The sequence below is a fragment of the Phyllostomus discolor genome, chromosome 12 (genome assembly GCF_004126475.2).
Source record: "Phyllostomus discolor isolate MPI-MPIP mPhyDis1 chromosome 12, mPhyDis1.pri.v3, whole genome shotgun sequence".
Classification (NCBI taxonomy): domain Eukaryota; kingdom Metazoa; phylum Chordata; class Mammalia; order Chiroptera; family Phyllostomidae; genus Phyllostomus; species Phyllostomus discolor.
Window position 1 is genome coordinate 18,207,909 of NC_040914.2, and position 26,897 is coordinate 18,234,805.

At 56.3% G+C, this 26,897-nt stretch overlaps 2 protein-coding genes across 7 annotated transcripts in view; both read right to left on the minus strand.

Annotated features, from left to right (window-relative positions):
• Window positions 1-147: 147 nt before the first annotated feature.
• TMEM160 (transmembrane protein 160) lies at window positions 148-2,416 on the minus strand. Its single transcript, XM_028529914.2, has 3 exons — window positions 2,177-2,416; window positions 1,051-1,143; window positions 148-495 (listed from the first exon to the last, which is right to left on the minus strand). The coding sequence occupies exons 1-3, from the start codon at window positions 2,382-2,384 to the stop codon at window positions 230-232; spliced, it is 567 nt and encodes a 188-aa protein (XP_028385715.1). The 5' UTR covers window positions 2,385-2,416; the 3' UTR covers window positions 148-229.
• An 8,623-nt stretch (window positions 2,417-11,039) lies between these two features.
• ZC3H4 (zinc finger CCCH-type containing 4) overlaps window positions 11,040-26,897 on the minus strand; it is a 40,627-nt gene continuing 24,769 nt past the window's right edge. For 4 of the 6 annotated variants that reach the window (XM_028529432.2, XM_028529430.2, XM_028529434.2 and 1 more), the window contains exons 10-15: window positions 26,657-26,768; window positions 26,035-26,144; window positions 19,271-19,635; window positions 18,739-19,082; window positions 15,756-16,007; window positions 13,151-14,667 (exon numbers count right to left, since the gene is read on the minus strand). In XM_028529432.2, the coding sequence (XP_028385233.1) occupies window positions 13,151-14,667; window positions 15,756-16,007; window positions 18,739-19,082; window positions 19,271-19,635; window positions 26,035-26,144; window positions 26,657-26,768 (2,700 nt within the window). Of the gene's footprint in view, window positions 14,668-15,755; window positions 16,008-18,738; window positions 19,083-19,270; window positions 19,636-26,034; window positions 26,145-26,656; window positions 26,769-26,897 lie in introns of all 6 variants that reach the window. The other 2 variants (XM_028529435.2, XM_036012459.1) reach the window with 2 other exon arrangements.

Genomic DNA, 26,897 nt, shown 5'->3' on the forward strand with positions numbered 1-26,897 from the left:
GGCACTTTCATAATTAAAGACCTGCTCCCCAACTACAGCTCGGTCTCTGGGGATCATGGAGCTCCTCCCTCCTCCCTGCCACCCCTTCCCTCCCCCTCCCGCCTCCCGAAGGCCCAGTCTTCCCCGTCACAAGAACCACTGCTGGGAGCGAGGGGAGGGTCAGGTTTTAATGTCCTGGTTCTTGGGGCTGGGCCAGCCGTCGACCGGCCATTGCCCGTGGCCCTGTTGCTCACTCGGGCGGTGGCCGGCCAGCTTCGTCGGGGCCTTCTGCGGTGGCTGTCCCATCATCCTCCGGCACCAGTTCCACGTCCAGCTCCAGCTGGCCCATGTAGAGGCCGACAGCACATGCCCAGAGCAGGCCAGCGGCCAGCACGGCGCCCACACCTGCGGCTGCGCCCCCCAGCGAGAGCTGCATGGGCCCCCGCAGCGCGGCCAAGCCCACCACGTAGGAGGCACCACCCCACACCACGCACAGGCCGCCCAGCAGGAAGAAGCCTGTGGGAGAGGGTGAAAGTCAGAGTCAAAGCAGGGGAGAGCCCAGGGTCCTGAGCTGGGGGGTGGGATCCTGGAGACAGAGCAGGGTCAGTGGACTAAGGTGGACTTACAGCGGGGATGGGGCAAACTCAAGGGCAGAGCAGGGGTCAGGGGTGGTACAGAGCCAAGGTCACCAGGCATGAGAAGGTATCAGAGGGGTATCAAAGACTTAGAGGTGGGGGGAGCTGGTCTGAGAGCAAAGACAGGGTTAGAGGGGCAGGGGCTGGACTGTCCTCATCTTTGCTCACAAGTCAGATTAGAGGGGCAGCCCCATAGCCATGCCCTGAGCCACCCGCTCTGGGGGGGGTCTAGTGCCCACAAAATGGAGGTGGGGTGGGGAGGTGGAAGGTCAACACAAGTGAGGGTGAAACAGGTTCTGGTGGGGGAAGAAGGAGGGGTTCTTCACTTACTGCTGGGGGCGGGGAATGGGGCAGGAGGAAATCTACACTCACCAGGGAGGGGGTTATGCATTCCCCAGTTGGTGGAGCGAGGGCAAGAGTGGGGATCTGCACTCACCATAGGCAGCTTCCCGACCCATGTCACTCTGCATGAAGGAGATGACCCCGATGCCAGATGCCAGGAGGCCATTTCGAAACCAGGACAAGAAGGCTTGGAGGGAGGTGGGAGAGGAAGGAGAAATTAGCATCAGCCCAAACCCTGCCCCCAAAGCCCCTCAGTCCAGACAGTCAAACTGAGGGGCTTCTAATCCCACCACCCCATCCTGCTCCAGATTCCCACCATGTCCGCCCCCCCCCCCAACCCTATGTCCCCAAACCCTTTCTGGTCTCCATCTCTGAGCCCCTTTTCCCCAAACTCTGCAACACTGAATAATTCAAGTCCGCAGAATCTAGCGGAGGATCTAGGGCCGAAATTGCAGAACCTAAATCTGAGAACAGGAAAACTCCAAGAGGTCATCTTGGTCCACCTCCTCCCCATATGTGTATCCCCACAGGCTGCCCTCACTTCTTTCTCAGACCTCCTGACACAAACTGTGCCCCCTGCCCAGATTTGATGTCATTCACATCCGTTCAAGTCCCAGGTGTTGACGCTAACGGGCTAGCTGGGTTACAAATCCCCCACCCCTACACCATTCTGTATCGAGACACCCCATCCTCTCCAAGCCTGACGTGAGGCCCCGCCCCCTGCAGCCTGGATCACCTCGCCCTCCAATCATCCCATAGCTTTTCTACTATTGGTTGTTCCCTCCTCCAATCAAAAACTTCGCCCTCATCTGTGGGGATCCGTACTCCCGCCTTATGCAGAGTGGTCGCCTCTTCAATCCCAAGTGGCTCTTTCAAGGAGGACCCCTCCTGTACACAATTTCCCGGCCCTTAGCCCTCTTCGGAAGCCTCTCTCGTCCGGACTGCACAATTCCATCAGGCTGCCTGTCCTAGCCAGACCAGCCTCCCCGACCCCTACTGCACCCCACTAACCCGTCCCATCCGCAAGCCCTTCTCCTTTGCAGACACACTGCGCTCTTGCAGCCGGCGCTTCCCTGCGAGTATACGGAAGCCCTTCCTCCGGTGCCGGGGCCCTGTTTCCAGCAGACGCCCCACCCCCTTCTCTGACTCGCAAGCGCGGAATGCTCCGCTGTCCCGAGCCCCGTCTGCCGGCGGGGACCACCCTCACCCCAGCCCCAGACCTGTCTCATGCGCCTTCCGGAGGAGCCAGGCGTCCGCGCGGTCCAGTTCGGACACGGGAGGCGGCGAAGCCACGGCGCGGGGGCCGTGGCCCGGGGCGAAAGACCCCCGGGCGCCCCCGCTCCGGGGCCGCGGAGGCGGCAGCAGCGCCCCCCGGAAGCGTAGTCGGGCCAGGCGGGCGGCCCGAGCCCACCACCAGCCGCCTCCCATGGTTCGCACTACGGACGCCGCACCCCACCCCGCCTCACGATGCGTCCGTAGGCTAAAATACTCGTCACTCACACAGAGCGGCTAATCCATTGGCTTCGCGCGCGCCACTCAGGTTCAGTGTTCGCCGTCCATTGGTCAGAATGGCAAAGATTCCCTCTTCTGTCATCTGTGCCGGTACTAGGCGTCCCACCTTGGTTCTGAGGCTGGACTACAAATCCCAGCGGTCTCTGTGCCCGGGGAAGGCCGGTCTTCAAAAGCCGGGGGCGCGACGTCTGCCAGGACTTGTAGTTTTTGTTGATAACTTTAATTCCAATAGTCAAAAAACAAAAAACACCTGGCTGGTGTAGCTCAGTGGATTGAGCTCAGGCCTGCAAAACAAGGCGTCGAGGTTTGATTCCCAGTCAGGTACATGCCTGGGCTGAGGGCCAGGTCCCCAGTAGGGCGCCTGTGAAAGGCAACCACGCATTGATGTTTTCCTCTCTCTCTTTCTCCTTCCCTTTCCCTCTCTCTGAAAATAAATAAAATCTTTTTTTTTAAGCAAAACTTTTGCAAAATCTCAAAGAGCCCAACGGAGAAAGTGAAATTCACCAGAAATCCCACTAGTGAGCGACTTTTAATATTTTATTTTATTCCTGTTCTGCATTTATTCCTGTCCTATATTTTATTATATTCCTGTCCTCTTTTTCTATGCAGATGTAAAATAAGATGCTCTGAAAAAAATAATTTTTTTCATATTACAATAAGTCATAAACATTGACCAGTGGTATCACTTTTTCCACAGCATAATTTTTCAAATTATTTTTTAAACATGGGACAAGGTGCAAAAGGTACAAGAGCGTCTAATGAAAAGTAATTGCCACCAGTGTCTCCGCCAGCCCATTGCCATGCCCTGTCCCGCAGACTCAAGGTTAACGGTTCATAGTGACACATTCATTACAAGGATGGAACACAGGTGATTTCCAGGCTCCAGGTTGTTTCCCAACTCTCCTGCTGTAAACAATTTTAGTTTCCTTGCAGGTGTAAGCTTATGTCTGAGTCTGGAGGGACCTGAACCCACTGGCAAACTTGTCTCAAGCTTCTGCCTCTGGGTCTACATACGGCTTTATGTATCCCCTGTTGACCTTAAAATTAAGTCTTTTTTTTTTTTATCAGCAAAAATGGGTTTATCCGGGAATAGCAAAGAATTACAATTCAGGACAAGCAAGCTATAGATAACCATAGGCAAATTCAACAAAGGAGACAAATATTACTTAAGGAAGAAGGAAAAGGTTAGGAGGGCTTGTTTTGAAGAAAGACCCATTGGGGAAAAGCGAGAGTTCAGGGAGATGACCATGTCTCACGGCTGAGCTGCTAGGGGAGTTAATTTCTGATAGGAGATGCAATGTACATCTTCTCCTGCTGGGGTCTATGACTGACGATTCTTTTTTGTTGCCTTTTTTTCTTTTGGGTCTTGTCTGTAATTGACTATTTTTCCTGTAATTGACATCAAATGGTACTGTGTGAGAGCTCCCCCTTCTGGTCACATGCAAGAAGCAACCAATGAACGCATAGATAAGTTGAACAATGAAGTGATGTCTCTCTCCCTCTCTCAAATCAATAAACTTTTTGTAAAAAAAAAAAAGCAAAGATTTCCACTCTCTTCACTTCTAATCCACATTGTATCAGCGGTCTAGCTAGTGCAACAAGGCAACAAAAAGAAAGAAAAGGCACTGCCCTCCCTGGCTGGGTAGCTCAGTTGGTTAGAGCGTTGCCCCAATAAACCAAGGTTGCAGGTTCGATCCCCGGTCAGAGCACATGCAAAAATCAACCAATGAATGCATAGATAAGTGGAACAACAAGCCAATTTAAAAAAAGAAAAGAAAAATAGGAATAAAGATCAGAGGGAAGAAGTAAAATTGTCAATATTTGCACACAATGTGATTGTTCACGTAGAAAATTCTAAGGAATCAGAATAACTAAAATTAAGTGAACTTTGCAAGGTGGTAGAATCCAAGATCAATATACAATATCCTAGCTGGAAGCAATTGTAAAATGAGATTGAAGATAATCCCCTTCACCATAGATAGTATCACAACCAAAAATTCTTAGGACTAAATTGAACAAGAGACAAGCAAGATTTCTACACCTCTACACTGTAAAGAACAAAATCCTACTGAGAAGATTCGAACAGGTGGAGGTGCACGCCCTGTCCGCGGATTGGAAAGCTCGCTCCTTGTGAAGCTTACCTTCTATACGGACTGCTGTAAATAGATAAGAACCTTGCTAAAGTTCTGGGGAAAGTGCAGGGGACTCGGGGTATCCAGAGAGGACACCCAACCCCGCCGACATATGGGGTCAGCCAGGGGGTGTGTGAGTTGAAACCTGAGCTCGGAGGCAGTGTGATCGGGTAAAGAGTGTTGAAAACCGTGCAGAGAACAATCGGGGCCTGAGAAAGCTTACCCTACAGTCAGTGTAGGAGACTGAGCATAAATAATAAAATAAATTCCAATTATTTGCTATCATGAGATGGTTTCCTTGCTTGCCTGTGGGCAGCTGTGACAATGAAATTTTCTGAGCTGCCCTGGGAGGGTGCAGAGATCTTTTGAATCCCGAATGAGAGCTCTCTGCCCATCCTAATCGCAGCCAGAGCAAAGCCTCAATGGTCTTGAATCTCCAAAGGCACTCCATTCAGCTCCTGGGTCTCTTTCAGCTCCCGATCCTGCACACTAGGGAGCCTGGAGGATTTGTGCCAGGTCAGGCCGTGTTCGACTTACCTGTTTGGATCACTCCGCCTCCCTGTGGAGAACGGACTGTAGCAGAGACAAATGGGAAACTTTAAAATGAGTAGGTGGACCTGCCTGGTGTGGCTCAGTTGGTTGAGCTGTGTCTCACAAAGCAAACAACCACGAGTTCGATTCCTGCTCAGGCCACGGGCCTGGGCTGTGGGGCTGGTTCCTGGTGGCGGGAGTGCAAGAGGCAACCAATCGATGTTTCTCTCCCTCTCTTTCTCCCTCTTTCCCCTCCTCTAAATAAATACCAAATTTTTCAGACTGTAAGACGCACCGGACCATAAGACGCACCGGACCATACGACGCACCTAGGTTTTAGAGGGAAATAGGAGAAAAAATTTTGAAGCAAAAAATATGGTAAAATATTTAATAACATAAATAACACAGGCCACTGATGCCCCATCCACAGTGAGCCAGATAAGCCACATTTGGACTATAAGACGCACCCCCCTTTTCCCTCCCAAAGTTGGGGGGAAAGTGCGCCTTTTTTTTTAAGATTTTATTTATTTTGAGAGAGAGAAAGAGAGAGAGAGAAACATCAATGTGTGGTTGCTGGGGGCCATGGCCTGCAACCTAGGCATGTGCCCTGACTGGGAATTGAACCTGCGATGCCTGGTTCGCAGCCCACGCTCAATCCACTGAGCTATGCCAGCCAGGGCAAGTGCGTCTTTTTTTTAATAGATTTATTTATTTTTAGACAGAAGGGAAGAGAGGGAAAATGGGAGAGAAATGTCAATGTGTGGTTGCCACTCACACACCCTCACTGGGGACGTGGCCTACAACCCTGGCATGTGTCCTGACTGGGAATCAAACTGGCGACCCTATGGTTCGCAGGCCAGCGCTCAATCCACTGAGCCACGTCAACCAGGGTTTGCTTGCTTTTTTTTTTTTTTTTTTAAGATAAAAGTGCGTGTTACAGTCCGAAAAATGGGCTAAATAAAATCTTTTTAAAAAATAAAAACAAAAGGGACAGGTGACCCCATCAGTAGCTATCTCTTTCTCTCCGTTCCCAGCCCAAACCCTTGAAAACTTTCACCGGCACAGCTGAGACCGGCCGACGCATTCATTGGCCCCCAGACCCCCTTGGCGCAGGTTCTCTGGGTACTAACACAGGAACTGCTTACTGAGTATCTGCGAGGTACCGAGGTCTGTTGGAGACACCGGGGACGTCCCAGTGAACAAAACAAACCACGCGAAAACAAGGATGTGTCCCAGCCTATGGACGTGACACAATTAGGGAAGAGGGACCGAAGAATAATTAATGTAAAAACCCGTCGAGTGTAAAATCCATAAAGAAAATGGATGAAGGTGACGAGGTAGAGAGTAAGAAGGTGAGGCCGCCAGCCTCCACCACGGTCCCTGAGACTGGTGGGGCCTCCTCCCACACCCAGTCAGGGCTGGTCTCTGGGACCAACAGAACGCTGTGGAAGTGACAGAGTGGGGACCCCCCCCCCCGCCCCTGTGGGTCTCTGGGTGACTGCTGCCCTGGCCCAAACCTCATGAGACGCAGGGCGGAAGCCCTCAGCTGAGCCGCTCCCTCGGGATTCCCAACCCGCAGAGGCAAGGTGATAATACCCATACCCGTTTATGGTTTTAAGGCACTAGGTTCTGGGAACATGTCCCGTGACAAGAAGTCAGTCGCGCAGTGATGAGGAGGAGGTGGGCTGCTCCAAGCAGAGAGGACAGCGAGTGCAAAGGCCCTGAGGCTGTAGTGTGCGTGAATGTGGCGGAGTGGCTGGTGTGGGTGCGGCAGGGCGAGCAATGGGGAGAGTGGGAAGGAGTGGAAGTCCCAGAGGCGATGCAGGCAGGGAGTTCTTGAGGTCTTGTGGGCAGAGGTGAAGGCTTTGTATTTTATTATTATTATTTTTTTTTTAGAGAAGCAGACAGAGGTTTCTTTTTTAAAAGTTTTTTTAAAGATTTTATTTATTCGTTTTTAGAGAGGGAAGGGAGGGAGAAGGAGAGAGAGAGAGAGAAATACCAATGTGTGGTTGCTGGGGGCCATGGCCTGCAACCCAGGCATGTGCCCTGACTGGGAATCGAACCTGCGACACTTTGGTTCGCAGCCCGCGCTCAATCCACTGAGCTATGCCAGCCAGGGCGTATTTTATTATTTTTTAAAAGATTTTATTTACTTATTTTTAGAGAGAGAAAGGGGAAGGGAGGGAGGGCGAAAGAGAGGGAGAGAAACATCAATTGGTTGCCTGTTGCACACCCCCAACCGGGGCACAGGCCCACAACCCAGCAGTGTGCCCTGACTGGGAATCGAACCAGGACAACGCTCCACACTCTAAGCCACAGCAGTGAGGGCCACAGGATGTTTTAAATGAGTATGTAGTCTCTCTCTAAACCCTTCCATAGCTCTCCATCCTATTGGCCCAGGCCCCTTGACCTCTGCCCTTTCACGGAAAAGAGCTTGGGTTTTATGAAGAGGACAATAGGTTCGAGAGCTAAGGTAGGGGTTACATTTGGGGAGGGAGTCCAAATGGGCTGGGATAGAGAGCCTGCCTGCTGGCAACAAACGTTAAGCATTAAATGGGCTTAAGGGGGAACTGAAAATATTTGAGACACATTGTTCACATTCTTGGCTGGTGAAATGGTGAGGGGAGGCGGGGGCAGGGGTGCGGTGGGGAGTGGAACGCCAGGAAGGGCCAGGGCATTAGAAAACAAATCCTCCTTAAAGAGACAGAGCTGACTGGATCAGGTTCTGCAACGAATCCTTGGGAGCTTTGACAAAACACTAACGCTCCAGCCCCACCCCGACCAGCGCTGTCAGCATCTGACTGGGTGTCGGTCTTCTCTTCCAATGAACGAGTTTTTACTCGCCACAAGGAACGGTAATTATGCGACACTAAAGCCACGGTGGTAATTATGCAGCAATGAATAACTATAATCAGATATAGCAACATGGATCAAATCGTCACACTGTACCGCCTGAACTCATACAGTATTCTATAGGTCAACTATATCTCAATTTAATTTTTTTTTAAGAATGCATTTTTATCAAGAACTCACCAGGCCCTGACCAGGTAGCTCAGTTGGTTAGAGTATTTTCCCGATACGCCAAGGATATGGGTTCGGTCTCCAGTCAGGGCACATACAAGAATCAGCCAATGGGTGCATCAGTAAGTGGGACAACAAATCGATGTTTCTTTCTCTTCCAAAAATCAATACATTTTTTTTAAAAAGCTTACCAGATGTCAAGAATGGTCCCCAAAACTGGACACAACAGCAGACCAAAGGGATACTAGCTTTTGTAGGAAAGTTTAGAGTGTGAGGGGAAGGACAGTGTCGCCTGGTGTCACCCACAGGTCAGGCGCCTATCGGGGCTGTCCTGTAATTCCTTCAGCGGAAGTCTAACATTTTCCCTGGACAAGTGCTCACTGCCACTCATGCCTCACCCTCCGTGGGGCCCCTCGCCTCAGCAGAGCCCGGCTGTGCAGCTCACCACAGCTGAGAACCAGCACTGAACTGAAACATGTCTCCTTGTCAGTTTCTCCGAGACAGGCACTTCCTGTGACCCACACTGGTCAGTTACTTACTTCCCCATATCTATCCAATTTGCACTGTCTGCAAACCCCTCTTACCAGAGAAAAACAACACTTAAAAAAAAATACCTCGCCTGAGGATATGTTTGTATTGATTTTATTTTTTAGATTTTATTTATTTTTAGAGAGCAGGGAAGGAAGGGAGAGAGGGAGAGAAACATCAGTGTGTGGTTGCCTCTCATGCACCCTCCACCAGGCACCTGGTCCACAACCCAGGCATGTGCCCTGACTGGGAATCGAACTGGCGACCCTTTGGTTTGCAGGCCTGAGACACACAGAGAAACACTGATTGGTTGCCTCCCATATGCACCCCGACTGGGGATCCAATCTGTAGCCAAGGGTGTGTCTGATTGGGAATTGAACCCATAAACTTTTGGTTTATGGGACGATGCTCCAACCAACTGAGCCACCCGGCCAGGGTGAAAAGCCGTGCCTTCTGTTTGATTCTGAGATGCTCGCAGATCTCTGAGAAGGAGGCTTCTCCCTGCCACCATGGTCTTTTTCAGTCACTTTTCTCCTCATCTCAGTCTGAATGTGTTGTCTTTGGCATATCTGTAAGTTCTCCTGCTTTTTTCATGAGGTTGATTCCTAGATTCCTTAAAACATTTATCACTTTGAGGAAGATTCTCTGATTTCCTGTAATTGTCCTAGTTGATCACAGAAGAATGCTGTCGACTTTTGAGTTCTAATTTCAAACCCATGAGATCCAACCCTTTAATGCAGGCGGTTCAGGGGTTGTCAGTGTCTTTACAGGGCTGGCAACCATCGCTGAGCTCTACCTGCGGAGCCTTTCACTATCGCCAAGAGAAACGCCATCCTGTTAGCAGTCACTCCCATGCCTGCTCCGGCCCCCCGCCCGGGGGCCCCTGCAACCACTGATTTACTCACTGTCTCTGTGAATGTGCTGATTCTGGACATATCATAAGGAAACGGACTCATAAAGTGTGTGGCCTTCGTGTTTTTCTCACTTGGCATAATGTTTTCAAGGGTTATTTTGTAGCATGTGGATCAGTACTTCATTCCTTTCTTGTTTTTATCCTCACCTAAGGATACGCTTTCATTGATTTTTAGAGCGACGAAGGGAGGAGAGGGAGGAAGATTGATCGGCTGCCTCCCATAGGCCCAGAAACTCAGTGTGATTTAAGGATCTTGAAACGGGAGATTATCCCGGATCGCCCAATCTAATGGCGTGGGCCTTTAAGAGCAGAGACCCTTTCCCAGCTGTAGCCAGAGGTGTGCCCACACAGCAAGGGCCAGAGCCACGCAGCGTAGCTGGCTGTGATGTGGAGGGGGCTGCTGACCCACGAGGGCAGCCTCTAGAAGCTGGAAAAGGCAGGAAAACAATCCCTGTTCCTTCAGAGAGGAGAGCGGCCCTGGCCAGTTGGATTTTGGCCAGGGGAGACCCATGTCACACTTGTGACCTCCAGAACAGCAACAAATCTGTGATTTTAAACCCCTGAGTTTGGGAAGTATATACAGCAGCCATGGAAAACGAACCCACTGAAACACAGAGGCCGAAGCCAGTCCAGTCCCATGGAGATGCGACTCCGTGAGACTCGGTGCTGCTCCCTGTCATACCCTGGCAGAGTGTGGCTTCCTCAGGTAAGATGCCTGGCTAATGAGTGGGGGGTATCCCCTATCACACAGCGCCACAGCTCTGGAGGCTGGGAGTCCAAGACCAAGGTGCCAGCAGGCTCGACCCAGTGAGTGCTGCTACCGGGGTCACAGCCAGCTGTATCCTAGCTGCGCCCTCGCCGGGCGGTCGGGCCAAAAACATGATCAGGGCAGATTTGCTCGGGTCTCCCTTGTGAGGACACTGATTCCATCCTGGGGGCTCCGTTCTCCTGACTGACCATCTCCTGACACCATCTCACCGGGGAATGGGTTTCAGCATTATGTACCTTTTAAAATTTTAAACAACTTTTGAGAGAGGGAAGTATCTATTCTACTTTTTTATAAATTCACTGGTCGATTCTTGTATGCACCCTGATGGGGACCACACCCACAACCTTGGTGTATCGGGATGACGGTCCAGCCAACCAAGCCACATGGCCAGGGCCACACACGGACTTTGTGGGGACATGGACACTCAGTGTGCCACAGCTAGGGCTCCAGTTCCTCCCACCTGGGCGGTCCTGGGGCCGGTGCACAGGTGGGCCTTGCCATGTGGGCCACCACTGTGTCTCTTCGGAGATTGGCCCCGTGCCGAGCTCGGGCAGTGTGCGGTGAGGCCGCTGGGGATGGATGTCGCCTTGGGGCTGGCCGCCTGAGGCCGTCTCCTACCCTTCCGGTCCATTCTGGGGCACAGGTGACTGGAGCAGGAGAGACACCAGAACCACAGGCTCTTTAAAATAACTGCACCCTTTAATGGCAGTAATACAATTATTGGGTTAAGAGAGCACAGGAGACAGGGCGGGCGGCGCTTCTGGAAGACGGAGACGGAGTACGAAAGGGTGGAGTGGAGGCATGCGACGTCATTGTAAAAATACAGTACGTTATATACATATTTGCACCATCGACTTTCAACTCTGAAATAGTATTTACATTTTTGTTACAATCCTGGTTAGATCACAATTTTTCTTTAAAAGCTCGGCCTGATGGCAAATGAAGATCTGGGGTGAATTCATAGTCCTGTGAGGTTCTTAGGCTGAATATCAAACGAGGCCCCAGCTTCTATTTCATCCACAAGTTTCCGTTTAAAAAAAGTATTTAATTTGCTTTTACAAAAGAAATTTCTCCGGAGAACAAAACCACCGCCGCCACACTGCATGTTCCCACCCATCGTCCAGGCGCCAAGCGCTGCAGCCCCTGCTCGAGGCCAACACCGGTGGCCGAAGAAAAATCTCATGTTTAAAAAAAAACAAGACAGAAAAGACACAGAGACAAACCACACCAACCCGACCCTCACGCACTGACCCTGTGGGCCTGCCTCTCCCGCCCTTGCCTCTGGCCCCAGGCTCAACCATTGGTCTCTGGAGAGGGGGGTTTGGTACAGCAGCCTCATTCACCCCCCACCCCAAGGTGCTGAGGGACGGAACCCTTTGGCTGGGTCACCAGGCTCCCCCTCACTGCCAGCAAAGGAGAGACAGGGGCCTTAAGCGAGGTGGTTGAGGTGGCCAGACGAGGCGACCAGCAGAAGAGGCTGGCGAGGACTGACACGTAGGCGGGAGGGACCCCCAGCGACACAGGCCTCGCCCAGTCCCCCCAGGCCACATCCGGAGGGCAGGCCTCCTCTGGAGCTCGGTGGACAGGGCTGGGCCTTAGCTGGGGCCCTGGGGAAGTGGGTGAGGGGAGCAGGACACGGGCTTCCGGCCTCACCCCCACCTGCGGGGGGTCCCGGCCCCTCCTGGAGAGGACCCAACAGTCCTACCCTGCTAGGGGCACTCTCCAGCCCTTCCCTCAGCCCTTTTCATGGAAGTGCCCACACATCCAGCAACCTGATGCATCTCTGGACCCGTGAGCCTGTTGCTGAAAAGCCAAACACATGGAGCCCAAGGGCCCCGAAGACACGGTGCCGGGCAGGGTGGAGACAGTGGGGGTAGGAACACTTTGCCAAGAACCAGCTACGGCTCCTGTGGGGACCTGGGGGGCAGCTGTGCCACGGATCCTTGAGTGGTCCCCAGAGGCGCCAGAAGTGCACACTGGACGCTCTAACTTCTGAGGACTGGGACAGCCCCTGGCCCGAGGGGAGGTGGGTGTGGCTTCGACAGAACAGGACAGGGCAGGAGCTAATACTGACGGAAAACAGGCGACCTGCGGAGAATGCCCCCGGGGTGTAGCTCAGGGGCTGCCCCCACCCACCCTGCCGCCTCCAGGCCCACCTCTTACCCTGGAGTCTTCTGTCCAGGACCCAGGCGCAGGGTCAGGGTCAACGGCGGACTCTGGATGGAGGGCGGCTCAAGGACTGTGTGCGAATCCACGTGAGATGGCAGCAGCGAAGGGCTCGCTTCTCGCAGCCCCAGCACGACCCCAGGGCTCTGTCCTTCCCTTGGACATTTTTTCACCCCCCACCCACCCCCACAGCGGGTCCTGCAACTCGGATGGGCAGTGCTCGGGGCCTACTCAGCACCTGCTGTGTTCCCTTTATCCGGGGGGGGGGGGTGCAGAGGCAGAGGGGCCAAGCTGTGCCCAGAAAACCCGCTGGAACCCCAGTTTTCAAGGAGTCCCTGAAAAATCGGGCCAGAGTGCCGGCTGGGGACACGCCACTCTTCCCACACACAAGTAGATGCTCCCAGCAGGGGCCCGGCAGCACTGACCAGAACTGAAGGGAGTTATATACAATTTATCTGTTTTAAAAAGAAAGTATTATCAGACAGAGAGAGAAAAGAAAAAGATGAAGGAAGTAAAGAAAGAACACCCAGACCCCTCCCCCCAGGGTCCCAACTCTGGCTGCTGCACTTAAATATCGCCTGGGAAAGGTGGGGTACAGGGGGCGCTTGACCCCAGCATAACACTACTGGCAGAAGGGGGAGGCAGTGGGGTCAAAACCTTTAAAAACATCTTTCAGGGACCCTGCATCCTGCTCGCCCTCACGGGCCGGGCTGTTGCCGGCAAACGGGCTCCCAGAGCCCGCCTTCGGCGCAGGCTTCACAGTCCCAAAGAGGGTGGGCACCGGCAGGTTGTGCACCCCAGGCTGTGGTGGGGTGCCCTCCGCAGGTGGGGCACCCGGGGCTGCCGCCGGGGCTGCAGAGGCCTTGGGCCGGGGCCGGTTGTAGCTGTTGTATCTGTCCGTGGCCGAGGCCGTGGCCCCGTCTGCCCCGGACTTCCCAGGCTCCGGCTGCTCCAGGGCAGACTTACGGACAAATGGGGGCTCCTTGGCCTTGGCGGCCGAGCCCTTGCCATTGCCCTCGGGGCCCTTTGGCTGGGCACCCACATCGGTGGCGGGATCTGTGGCTTTACCACCCGCGTTGGGAGTCCTGGGGTCATAAAGGCTGATGCCGCTCAGCACGCTGCTCTGCCCACTCCCACTGCCCTGGCCCAGCCCACCGGCCGCCAGCACCCGGGGGTCGTAGGGAGCAGTGGCTGGGGGAGAGGACTCCCCACTGGGGCTGGCAGCTGGAGAGGGAGCTTCGGCAGAGCTGGGCTTGGCAGCACGGGAGGAGGCAGCAGAGTCTGCCGTTTTCTGCAACCGAGGGTCAGTGGGGGCCTTCCGCACCCGGGGGTCACTGGGCTTGTCGCTAGGGCCAGGGGTGGCGGAGGGGCCTGCAGCATTGACAGTCTTGAGGATGCGAGAGAGGAGCTCAAAGTCGGGCAGAGTGGAGCCGGACGAGACAGGGTCTGTGGAGGTGCCCGGTCGCTGACGGGGGGTGGGGGGACCCGCAGCAGCGGCCCGATGCAGCCTGGGGTCCAGCGCAGGCATGGACTGCAGGGCCGCGGGGACGGGGGGCACGTCCTGCTTGGGGATGGGCAGGGGAATCAGGTCCTCCGGGTTCCAGAGCACGGTGCGGGCGAAGCTCGGCTTGCTCAGGGTCACATCCTTCTTGATGTGGCTGAACTGCTGCAGCTGCGACCGTGGGTCCCGCAGCGGGTGCCCTGGGAGGGGGTCCAGGGGAATGTTCACGGCCTTCTCCCGCAGGGCCCGCTCCCCTTCCTCCTCTTCCGTGAGGGGTGGTCCGGACCCCTTGGAGCTGCCGGGGCCTGCGGGGTTGGAATGAAGGCCACCTTCGGGCTTGGGGGCAGGCAGGGAGCGAGCCAGCCGAGGGTCGGAGGGCCCTGTGTCTCCCGGGCCTGAACCGCTGGAAGCCTCAGCGTGGCGGGTGAGCCTGGGGTCCCGGCTGAGGCGGGGGTCGGCCAGCCGGCCTCCTGTGGGGTGTCCCTTCTGGAGACGAGGATCCCCCAGCCCACCGCTGCTCAGCTCCCCGACGGAAGCCTGGGGTCGGCTGGACGTCTGCTGTCTCAGGGTCTTAAGGATGGAGGTGACGCTGCTCCCACCCTCGTCCTCGTCACTTGAGTACCAGTTTCCCGTGTCACCTGAGAAAGAGCAGAGGAGCAGGGAGGGGTGAGCGGCCAGCACAGCACCAGCGCCCTCAGACCCCACGGCAGCCCGCCAGGGTGCACGCCTCTTCTGCGCCTCACTGCTCAGAGCCTCTGTCCCCCCTCTTGGAAGTGCCCCATCCCTGTGGGCAGCCTGCCGCACATAGCCAGTGAGCTCAGGCTGGCCGAGCACCGACCTGGCAGGTCCCTGGCTCCCAGACTCCCCTTCTGGATCCTTCCCCGTGTGTGCACACTGTTCTAAGTGCTCTGCCTCATCAACCCTCGAAACCACCTGGAGGCAGGGTTATTACCGGGCCCATCTGACAGATGAGGAAACAGAGGCATGAACAGTGCCCTGAGAAGGGAGCAGAGCGGGACTGAGCTGACTTCAAGCCTAGAGCACCGCCACCACCTCCTCACCCCAGGGCAGCCTCAGGCCCCGACCTGGCAGCCTGTGAGCAGCTGCCACTGATGGGCTCTCGCTGTGCTCCAGGCCCACAGACACTCGCCCCTAGGCTCCTGACACGCCACCGACTTCCAGGGAAGGGCGAGCACCAGCTAAGAGGCAGGGCCGGGTGCACAGACCAGGGACTAGCCCAGTCCAACCTCCTAAGCAGATAAAACCAGAGCCACCAGGAGAGGCGGTTGTCCCCTCATCCCCTGTCCCCATTCACTCCTGGGCTCCTGTCATGGCCACCGTGGACTCTGGCTTCAGGTTGTGAACACAATCTGTCCGCCCCACCTCACCCTGGTGGGTGCCACCAGGCCTCCACACAGCCATGACACTCGGCAGCTTGGTCACGTCAATGCCTGCCACCTCCTCCAGGGACCAGCCCGCCCTCCTCAACGGGGTCAGGTCTCTCCTGGCCCCTAAGACCCAGAAGGGCAGCCCCAACTTCCAGTTTTCTCAAGACACGCAGAGCCCCAGCCTGACTTCACAGCCCGAGGCAGGGGTCCTCCCTGGCCACAAGCTCCCTGCCGGTGCAGAGCCCGATCTGGGTGCTCCCCACCGCTCCCCTGCACGGCGGCCCAGGAGGGGGCTGCGCCCGTCAGAGAAAGCCCCGGCCCCGGGGGAGGACACGTGCCTTCCTCATTCTCCCGGTCCTGCTTGCTGCTCTCAGCCAGCCTCCTCGCTCTCTCCTCCTCCTCCTGCTGCTTCTGCTGGATCCTCAGGTACAGGGCCCTCTGGGCTGAGGGCAGGAAGTCGGGGACACCGGTGCCCGGCTTCGGCCGGCCTGGGGGCCCTCCCTCAGAGAAGCTGTCGGGCTCCAGGGGGTGCTCGGGGAAGAGGTGCTCCCCAGGCTCCCCCGGCAGCTCTTCGTAGTGCCCGTAGTCCTCTGTGGCAGGGAAGAACCGAGGGGTCGTGTCGGGGAGGGCCTCGAGGTGCCAGCTCCAGCCCGTCCAGGCCCTCGACTGGAGAGCCGCCCCATGGGATGGTGATGGCGATGCGTGAGGATGCGCAGCCCGCCCCTTCCTGCCCTCCCGGGGGCCCCAGGGAAAGCCCCACGGCGGGGGACGGAGCGGCCAACCAGGGTGCAGCCAGGATGAGAATGGGGTTCATGGTGAGGTTTAGTGACACGGGCAAATGCCATGACATGGAAACAGGGCGGGACATCAAACGGATATTTGTAAAATGCAAAGAGGAGGCTTTGGAAAGACAGACAGAAAACAGTCCCTTTGGAAATGAGACTTGGGACAGAGGAGCAGAGAGATCTTTTCGCTTTTTACTCCATACGCTCTGACCTGTTTGAATCATTTACCACGAGCACCAGTTTTACGGTTTGTAATACTGAAGAAAAACACTGCATCACACAGTTTTAAGCACTGGGAATTAACCACAGGGAAGGAGACTGGTGAAGAAAGGAGACACACATCACGATGTCGCTAGGGCCGCTGCCAACCACGAAGCCCATAGTGGCTCCTTCCCCTCCTTCCCTCTGGGTGTCTGAGCTGCTGTACGTGGAGAGGCGGCTCGAGATAGCCGGGCGGGGACAGGGGACCTGGGGACTGCGTGCGTGTGCCTGCGTGCCTGTCAGTGCTGCCTCGCAGCATGCCCTGCAAGGACGAGATGTGCCACACAGCCGCCACTGTCCTCACAGGCCCAGTGCACAGCTGAAGTGTGGCCAGTGCTACTGCAACAGTGAGCCTGTGCTGTAATTTAAATTAAATGCCCCGGATTCCAATTGTTAAATGGGTAAATATTTCACATACAAGGCATAAAGCTGAAAGTGAAAGATCGCCCTCTTCTAGCCCTTGAACTGTGTAGCACGTGGCCTTGATGGGCAAGCCTGGTCTAGGCTACACCCTGTCCCCTGCACACAACTTTCCCTCAAGAGTGGCTTGATGGTCGTACACCTGTGAACACAGCCGTGCTTCATTCGACATCCTGGACAGGTTCTGTGACTTTAAGCAAAACACAACCAAACCAATGTTACCGGAGGCTAACTGACGCAGACAAGAGCTACGTTCCCGGGGCGCCTCAGGAGCACCACTACGGAGTGACGTTGAGTGAGACGTTACTCGAGGACCTGCTGTCCACTACAGACCACTGGGCCGCACAATCCAAAGGGCAGGTTCCCGAGCTAGGAACATGAGCAAGCAACTCCAGGGCACACACTTGCCCTCTGTCTGTACCCAGCCCTTTGGTGGGCAAGTCTCACAGACGTTTACACAAGTAAGCGGGGCTGCAGGAGCTGCCCCCCAGCAGCCCGCTTTTCTCACTCAGGAACCTGTCACTGTCTCTCTAAAGCCCCTGCTTCTTGCCCCAAACACCTGCTCTTGCGGCTTCGAATACCAGCCAGACGCCAGAGACGCTCACTGACCTCCAGCCTGCTTGGCTCCGATCCCCGCAACAGGTCCGCGTGGCTGTCACAGGGCATCTCACACTTCCCATGGCCAAAGCACTGGTGCGGCCCCCACCCGCTGGACTCCCTCCTGCAGGACTCCCTGGCCAGGGACAGTGCCGGTGCCCCGGCGCCCTCGGGGTGACTGTGCCCATGGCCAGTGCCCCGCCATGCCTGCCTGCTGTGTAACGCACACACAGGGAGTCACATTGGGCCCGTGGCACCATCTCCAAACCAAGAATCCAGCCCTGCTTCTCCCCGCCTCAGTCAGGATGACCCACAGGAGCCCAGAAGCTCCCCCGGTCCCACTCCCACCTCACCACCCACCGCCCTCTCAGTCCTCTGCTGCCACCCATCTTCCTTCCCATGGGGCCACCTCACCACGAGGACAGAGGCCCCCTTCCGCTGGGACTTCTCTCTTGTCCTCCGGCTCCAAGGCATCTGCTGCCTTTGCTTTTCTCAAACAAGCCAACTGTCCAGGGCCTCCGCCGCGCTGTGCCCCCTGCTCACCCCCAGTCACCTCTCAGAGCCTCTGCCCGCTGGCCCTGCCAGAGCCAGGTCTGCCCAAGGCCTCGGCCCTCACTCTCCCACAGTGCCCTTGGTCCCTCCCAGCAATGGCCAGGGCTGCGCGCCTCCACCCACTCAGATGCTGCTGAGGCCAGGGCTGTGGCCACTCGCCGGCTCCAGCACCAGGGCCAGAGTAGGCCGGGCATTGGGAGGCCCTGGGTACACTCCATCCTTCCCGTAAGCTGTGTGCTACCACCTAGGGCCGCAGCATCATCGTTGTTACCAACACCAGTTCTTATTTTAGTGAGAAAGGAAGGAGGAGAGGAGGAAGGAAGATGGTCAGACGTGAGGAGAGGACTAGCAGAACCACAAGGCTGGCACCAGTAGCCCCAAACCACAAACTACTGGGAAGGAAGCTGCTCTGACTGAGGTCACTTCAGCCCCTCAGCCCAGCACCGGCCCACACCTGCCCCTCTGAGTTCCCACGTCCCTGTTGCCGGGGCAACAGGCAAGATGTCTGAGAAGCTGGAATTATCGTGACAATGATCATACCAGTCCTCTTGGCCTCAACAGGGTAGTGACTCTGCCACGAACAACATTCAGCCACTCACGGGACAGAGATGGAGTGGAGCCGTGCTCCCCGACACTGGGAGAGGGGCCCTCCCCGCACTCTGCTGTGTGGCCAGCGGCCCTGCCCGCCCACCCGGGGCCTGCATACCTGCGTCCCCCATGAGTCCCGGGTCCATCTCCATGCCTTCCTGCTGCTGGTAGTAGTTTTCATAGAAGTTCTGGGCTGGTGGGATAGGGGGCATCATTCCAGAATGTGGGGAGTCTCCAGGGCCATAGGGCATCATTGGGGGGCCGCCGGGTCCCATCGGCGGGCCAGGGTTCATGCCAGGGCCCATCGGCATATCGGGGTGCATGTCCGGGTGCATGTCGGGGTGCATGTCCGGGTGCATGTCAGGATGCATATCGGGATGCATCGGACCCCCCATCGGCCCCGGGGGTCCCATATTGGGCCCAGGGCCCATTGGCCCTGGGGGTCCTCCGGGTCCAGGGAACCTAGAAGGAGGAAACGGTGCCAGTGAGAGGGGCTGTGAAGGAAGGGTGGGGGCCATGCCCTCGAGGAGATGTGGATGCCTCAGTGTGGGGGGCAATGGGGGGCTCTGCCAGGCCCCCAAGTGTTTTGGACAAAGGCCGTGTGCCACCTGGCAGAGTGCCAGGCTCACAGCAACGGCCCTGGCGCTTACCTCACACCCAGCTTCTCGGCCAGCTGCCCCGTGGGGCGCACCACAATCTCAAACAAGGACGGGATCTTCTTGTTGTACACGTCCTGCTGCTGCTGCAGCTGCTGCGGGGACAGGGGCTCGTGCACCGGCATGGGCATCTGCGGGGGCCCGGGTGGCGGGGGTGGCGGTGGTGGCGGGGGTGGGGGGCCGCCTTGCATGGGCCTGCCATTTGGGGAGGTCGGGGCCGGAGGGCCGGGGGGCCGGGGTGGGGTGGGCAGCAGGCCCACACCAGGGGGTGGCTTGGGCAGGGGGTTGATGCCCTGCTTCTTCAGTTCCTCGACTTCCTTCTCATCCTCGGCGCCGGCCTCCGCGTCGTCAGCCAACATCTGCGGTGGGAAGGGCAGAGGGAGTGACAGTCAGAGGGAACAGAAGCCAGCCGGGTAGGCCTCCAGTGCTAGGAGCTGGGTGTGCAGGGGCACCTGAGCGCACGAGGCCCCGAGGGAAGCCCTCACAGCACAGTGCCGATGACCACGAAGCCTCTCTGTCACAAAAACCATCACCCCACCCCACGGCCATGTCCCCTGCGACCCGTAGGCAGGGAGGGGGAACCATTCCTGTCCTGCAGCAAAGCACACGCAACGTGAAAGACGCAACAATTTCACCACTTTGAAGTGTCCAATTCAGTGACATTAAACATATTCATGAGGTTGTCCAACTACCACCTGTGTTTAGTTCTAGAACTTTCCATCCCCCCAAAGAAACCCCTACTCTTCCCACCCCCCCCAAAAAAACCCTACTCATGAGCAGTCACTCCCTACTCCCCCTCCCTCCAGCCCCTGGAAATCAATTATCTTCTCTGTGTCTCTAGAAGTTTCCTGATTCTGGACGTTTCACAGAAAATAAACCCTACAACACAGGGTCTCTCGTGTCTGGCCTCTGTCACCCAGAATGACATGTTCAAAGCTCGTCCACGGGGTAGGGTGTGCCATCTGTTGAGGCTGGCCAGTGTGCCACCGTGCTGTTTGGATTTGAAGGGGTTCTCACTGCACTTGCCATCAAAGCCCAGCTCCTCATGGCGACCCCCGGAGCCCAATGGGGCCGGGTTCTCGGAAGCCTCGCCACACCCAGGTGGCTTCATTTCCTCTCTGGGCACCCCAGACTCCTGCACCCCAAGCACCCAGCCCCGAGTCAGTCTGCCCAATGCCAAGCCCTCCCCCTGCAGGGCCCGGCCTGCACCCTAGGCAGGTGTTTCTCCCTCCACGTCGCCATGGAGGGTCTCCTGCGTTCACCAATGGAACACTGTCAGCCCCCTCATAGTGCTACCCAGGCTCTGGCAGACGGTGTGTTCTGCTGCTGTGCCTGCTTATTCCTGGCTCACCCAAAGGCTGTCAGCTGCAGGAGGGCAGGGCTGTTCTAGGCCCTGAGGTGCCCCAAGCCCAGCACAGGGCCTGAGATGGGGCAGGCGGACCATTCCAGTCTGGGTTTGAGCAGCACATCGCACCAGTTAGGATCCTGGGCAGAAAACATGGCAGGCCTGCCCGCTCTCCTTGGAAAACCTTGCAGTGTTGGCCATCAGCTGGTGTTTCGGAGCCGGGATTTCCAGAGGGTTCCCAGCATTCCCTGACTAATCAGGGGGCTCCCTGTGCCTCAACTCTACAAACAATGTGCTTTCTACTGGGCACCCCCTTTCCTTCTGGGGGTTGGGAATGCAGGCACGTGCCTGGGAGAGGCTGCCTACTTGCCCAGACCCCAACAGAAGCCCTGGGCCCTGAGTCTTTCATGTGCCTATACCCAGGGAAGGCGGGGATGCAGGTGGCAGAGGCGGGACCTCCTGGCACGTGCCGGGCAGTTCTCGGCTTCTCTCTCTCCTTACGATCGGCAATGCTGTCTGGACCCTGGGACAGCAGAGTACAGACTTCCAAGGGATGAGAAACTTGGAAAGCTGATCAATGGACATTTTTGTCCCTTCAAGTCCTGCCACCTGAGGGGTGGCCTGTGTGGACCAGCGGCACAGGGGGACCCGCTGACTGGGAACGTTTTCACAGGTGCCCGCTGTGCTGTGGGAAACACCGCCCCAGACCAGCCGTGCAGGAGAGAGCCCAGGGCCGTGGAGCCTCCTGTGGGGGCTAGGGAGACCTCTGCTTCACTGGCCCCACGTTCTACTCACTCGCCCCCGCCACCAAAGAATCGGCCCCTTTCAGTTCCTCAACTGGGTGTGCAACTATTGCTCAGGCTGCACCCCCTGCCTGGCACATGCCTCCCTCACCCTTCACTTCCTGCCCACCAGGCCCCGGGCTGCAGGCACCACTTCCACCAGGTTGCTCCTCGTCCACCAGCTCTGTGTTCCCGCCCCCACCAGGACCTGGGGTACAGCCAAGTCCTCCTTCTCTCATCCCCACACACCCAAACACTGGCCTGGCGCGGGTGCTGTCTCACCCCCAGGCCTCACTGGCTTGGACTGGCACCCAGCCCTGGCGTCCTGTCCGGTCTCCCCACCACTGCACACCGGGAGAGCCACCGTCAGTCACAGCTATGGCTGTGTCCCTGCTCTGCTGGATCCTGTCAAAGGCAACTCAACGCCCTCAGGTGAAAGGCAAAACCTAACACGGCTGTGCCTCACTAAACAGGAACAAACTCGATCACGATCTTCTCTCCAGATGTGCCACACACCCTGCACCTCCCCAGCTCCTGCGAGGAATGCCCGGTCCATGCTCGCCTTTTCACCCCCGCCTGACGCCCATCCTCCCTCCAGGTCTCCTGACACTGGCCTCCCGAGAGCCTCTGCCTCCCCAGACAAGGTGCACCTAGGACAAACGCAAGGCGCCGCTCAGCACCCATGAGCACTGGTCAGCATCCCTCCTCCATCAGACCGCCAGCTCTGGGGACCGGAGCTGCGGCGATCTTTTCCCTGCCCTTCACCAGCACAGAGCACGGCGTGGAGCGATAAACTCACATCAGCAGAAGGACCTGCAGCTCTCCCACAAGAGACAGGCTCTGCAATGGCAGCACCACTCCTGCGTGCCCAACACTGGGGCTTGTCTGCACCCAGCAATGCAGCCTCTCAGCGCCCCCTGCGGTCAGGGCTTCCGTCTCTATCCCACGCTGGGTAGAAGTCCCACCATGCACACCACTCGGCCTGCCAGCGGCTAGAGAACAGGCCCTCCCATCCCAGGACCTAGCCTCCCCCAGCCCACAGTCAGACCCCACAACGCCCAATAAGGACTCTTCTCAGACACAGACCAGCCCCGCTGCACCCACTCACTGGCTCCGCCCTGGGTCTCAGGTGCTGCCTCAGAAGTAGCGGTAAAGTGCATCTGTGCCCGGACACTGACACATATAACACACGATCACGTGTGAAACAGGAGAAAACCTCATTCCCACCAGAAATGCCAAATCCAGTCCAGCTGTGCATCTTCCTCAGAGATGCTGTGGAGGGTCGTCTCCAGCAGTGAAGACGGGCTCCCAGGACCTCGTCCTTGGGTGAGACAGCCAGCTGCCTGGGGGGCCTGATGCAGAGCAACCTGGGGTCCCAGCTCCGCCACACCCACAGACGCACAGGCCACTCGGGCCAAGGCCCATTAGGCCAAAGAAGCAGGCTCGTATCAGCTGGTTAAAGATTCCAGATTTCTAAGCCCTGGCTGGCGTAGCTCAGTGGATTGAGCTCGGGCTGCGAACCAAAGTGTCGCAGGTTCGATTCCCAGTCAGGGCACATGCCTGGGTTGCAGGCCACGGCCCCCAGCAACCGCACATTGATGTCTCTCTCTCTCTCTCTCTTTCTCCCTCCCTTCCCTCTCTAAAAATAAATAATAAAATCTTAAAAAAAAATAATTCCAGATTTCTGCCCCAAACTGGAAACGAACCAAGTGTTCTTCACCTGACAGCTGGATAAAAACTTCAATCCTACCCTGGCTGGCGTAGCTCAGTGGATTGAGTGCGGGCTGGGAACCAAAGTGTCTCAGGTTCGATTCCCAGCCAGGGTACATTCCTGGGTTGCAGGCCATAACCCTCAGCAACCGCACATTGATGTTTCCCTCTCTCTCTTTCTCTCTCTCTCTCTCCACCCCCCCATTCCCTCTCTAAAAAAAAAAAAAATTCAATCCTCCACACAATGGAGTACCCCTCAGCAACACACAGTAACCAGCACCGTGCATGCTCCACAAGCTGGGTGTGTCTCAGACGCATCATGCCCAGTGAGAGAAGCCAGCTTCAAAACACACACACGTTTTAAAATCAAACAAGCAAACAAAAAAACACATACACGTTTCTAAAAGCCATACACTGTATAAACCTGCTTATATAACACTCCTGAAAAGGCAAACTGTAGCGACGGAAACAGACCAGTGGCTGCTGGGGGCCGGGGACCGTGAGGGCACAGAGGCGTTCTGGTGACGGAACGGCCACAGGCCCACCCGTCTGTCAAAGCGCCGGGGCTGTGCCTCAGACAGGGGCAGCTCTACTGGCAACAAACTGTACCTCGAGAACCTGACCGCAAAACGACGACATGTAACTGAGGAACTTAAGGGCAGAGAACTATAAGGAACGCAACCTACGTTCACACAACTCGAGAACACACGCATGCACGGACATGAACCAGAGAGAGAGAGCACGTGACGTGGCGAACGGGGAGCCTGGTGGGGGTTCTCTGCGCCAGTCCTGCCAGCTGCTCCTCTAGAAACGGCAGCGTCCAGCCCAGCGGCAGGCACATCTCCAAACCTGGAGGGGACGGCCGGGAAGAGGTGCCTGGACAGATGAAGGGTTACTGGGGAGTGGGGAAACGAAGCGGAAGGACGGGGCAGCCTCAGCGCAGTGTTGGTGGCGCCACCACATGGGCCCCAGGCCCCAGCAGACCCGCTCTCCGGGGAGGAGGAGATGGCGGCCAACACCTTCGTCAGGGTTAGTCCAGGCCCCTGCCAAAGGTACGGGGAAGTTTTACCTTCCGGCCACACATGTTCAATTCTGGAGTGGTTTTCTAGGTTCTACACTCACTGTTAGCCCTCTGGGACTCAACCCAATATAGGGGATGACACCAACGCTTTCAGTGTTCGTGAGCAGAAGCTGCAACTCGCTCCCGTGTTTGCTCCAGGTTTTCGTTAGGGCGTCCAGAGCTGTGCTGTCCTGTGCAGTGGCCACCGGCCTCGTGTGACTGCTGGGGGCCTGCAGTGTGGCTGTGAGCGCCAGACCCGGAGGCACAGTACCTACCTCTCCTCCAAATCTTACTTTTTCCCGTCACTTGTTACTTGTTACAATGACATTTCGAACATGAATACACTGAGCTAAGTAAGACATATTGTTAAAATTTGTATGTTTCTTTTCATTTTTAAACGTGGCTACTAGAAAATTTTACATTAAACACGTGGCAGCCTGTGACTTACAAGACTGTCCCCTCTAGTCACTCCCGATGTTTCTCTGTCCGCATCACTCGAGCTGTGCAATTACCAGTGAAACCTTTTTAGTGAAACTGTGCTGCAAACCTAGCAGGTGGCCAGTTTAAAAAAAAAAAAACAAAACAAAACTGTGGCTCCAGCAGGTCTAGAACGCAGACTCTGAACACCCAGCAGGGGGCAGTCCTCAACCAGCTACTGTCCAGTTCTTCAATGAGGCCCTCAGTCGCAGTGACTCTGCCCACTACTTCCTCCATGAGAAAACCCATGAACCTTAGAGATCTGCTGACCACAAAACTCTGGTCCTGGGGTGTTATGCTCCACGAAGAGCCTGGCCAAGTGAGAACCTGTCCCAATTTTCCTTCTCCTCTGCCCCCGAGGAGCAGATGTCCCCTTGTTTTGCCTGTGCGTGGCTCACCCCACCCCTCGGGCGGTGACAGTAGCCTCTTAAACGTGGCCCATGGGTGGGTCCATCAGACTGACTGATGAACTCCATCCTTTCCCTTCCTTTTTTTTTTAATCCTCACCCGAGGACATTTTCTCATTGCTTTTAGAGAGAAACATCAAGAGGAGAATAACACGCCCCGACCAGGGATCAAAACCACAACCTAGGTGCTACGTAGGTACCCTGACCGTGAGTCGCGCCCATGGCCTTCCAGTTACGAGGCATTGCTCCAACCGAGCCACCCTGGGCAGGGCTCGGTTCTTCCCATTCGTTCTTTCTTCTTCCAAATTATTTTTTTTCCTTTTCATTCTGAAAAAATAGCCAACTCCTCCAAGCATTTGCAAACTAGAAGGCAGAAAAGCCTCAGTTTCAAAGGACACATTCTTTCTGATTCCCTTGATGTATCAGGAAACCAAGGCCAGGACCTTGGGGTTCCCAAAGTCCTAAAGACTCTTAGGGAGAAAACCAGACCCCAGGGTGAGTTTCAAATGTCACCTGATGCGTCTGAAAGCCCTGACACCTTACCTGGCGACAAAGTGTCCCACCAGCCCTGAACCTCTAGTTCCCCTGTGACATTTCTTACTGATTAACAGAATCCTTAAAACTCAGATGGAACCATTTAACATTGCCATTGAAACACAACCCACCCTAAGCCTCCCCTCCTCTTCGTGTGCCAGGGGCTCTCTCTGAAGGACTGAGAAATCACACCAGACAACACTCCTTTCAAGCAGCCGCCCCAGTGAAAACTGCACTGGCTGGAGAGATGACGTATGTGTGACCACCTCCACTGCCCCTGTGGGCAACAACACAGTCCCCTTTGCCTCCTTAAAATGGCCCAGCTCCAGATTGATGTGACTGGGAATCCTGGTCCCACACACAGGCCAGCTGGCGGGCTGCAGAGCTGAGCTGACGGAGGGCACAGTGTCCGGTTTCCATCACCACAGCCAACGCAGACCTACCTTATCCAAGAGCTCTCTGGTCTCCTCGGTCAGAGGGTCGTGGGAGAACATGCAGTCATCCCCATTGATGCAGTTCCCGGTCGTGTGGTACAGCTTACACGGAAAGTCGCGTTCACGGCAAGTTAAGGCAAATGCTTAATCTCATGGAACCCCAAGGGCAGAAGCCCACCCCGAGTTTGGGAGATGAGGAAGCTGAAGCCAGGAGAGGTAAAGTGACTAGTAAGACTCCTACTGCAGAGTGCTCCCCACCCACCGCACTGGCCGTCGGGCTGGTCGCTGAATCCTCACGGGAGAGGAGGAGGGCAGTTCACGGGTGGGCCCGAGGTCACACAGCCCGCTGGAAAGGTCTCAGGAAGGTAACAGGTAACGGTGTGTGGCCAGTCTCAAGAGCGGAAGTTAAGAGAAGACACAACCCATGTGCCTCGGCTCACTCATCTGCAGGACGGGACGGTAGGCCCGTCAGGGGACAGGGGTGAGGGTACAGTGAGATGCGCACGCACAGAGCTCCTGGCACAGTGCCGGCGGGGAGCGTGTAAGCCAGCCCAGCGAGGTCAGCTGATACTGCCAACCAGTGGTGGCGGTCTGCCCCCCACCCGGAGCAGCTGTGGGCATCAAAGGATATCGTGCATGTAGGGGCAGTTCTCCGCTCTGGCGCAGAACCCAGTGATGTAGAACTTGCACAGCTCTCGCTTCTTTGGTAGCTCGATGTCGTGGCTGAAATTACAGTGGTCTCCCTGGGGGAGAAGCAGCGGGAAGGTCAGGCTGTGGTGCGGGGAGCCCTTGTGCACCCCTCCTGCAAAGGGAAGCCCTGCTCTGACACCGCAGAGGCACAGGGCTGTCAGACAGAACAAATCTCCCCACTT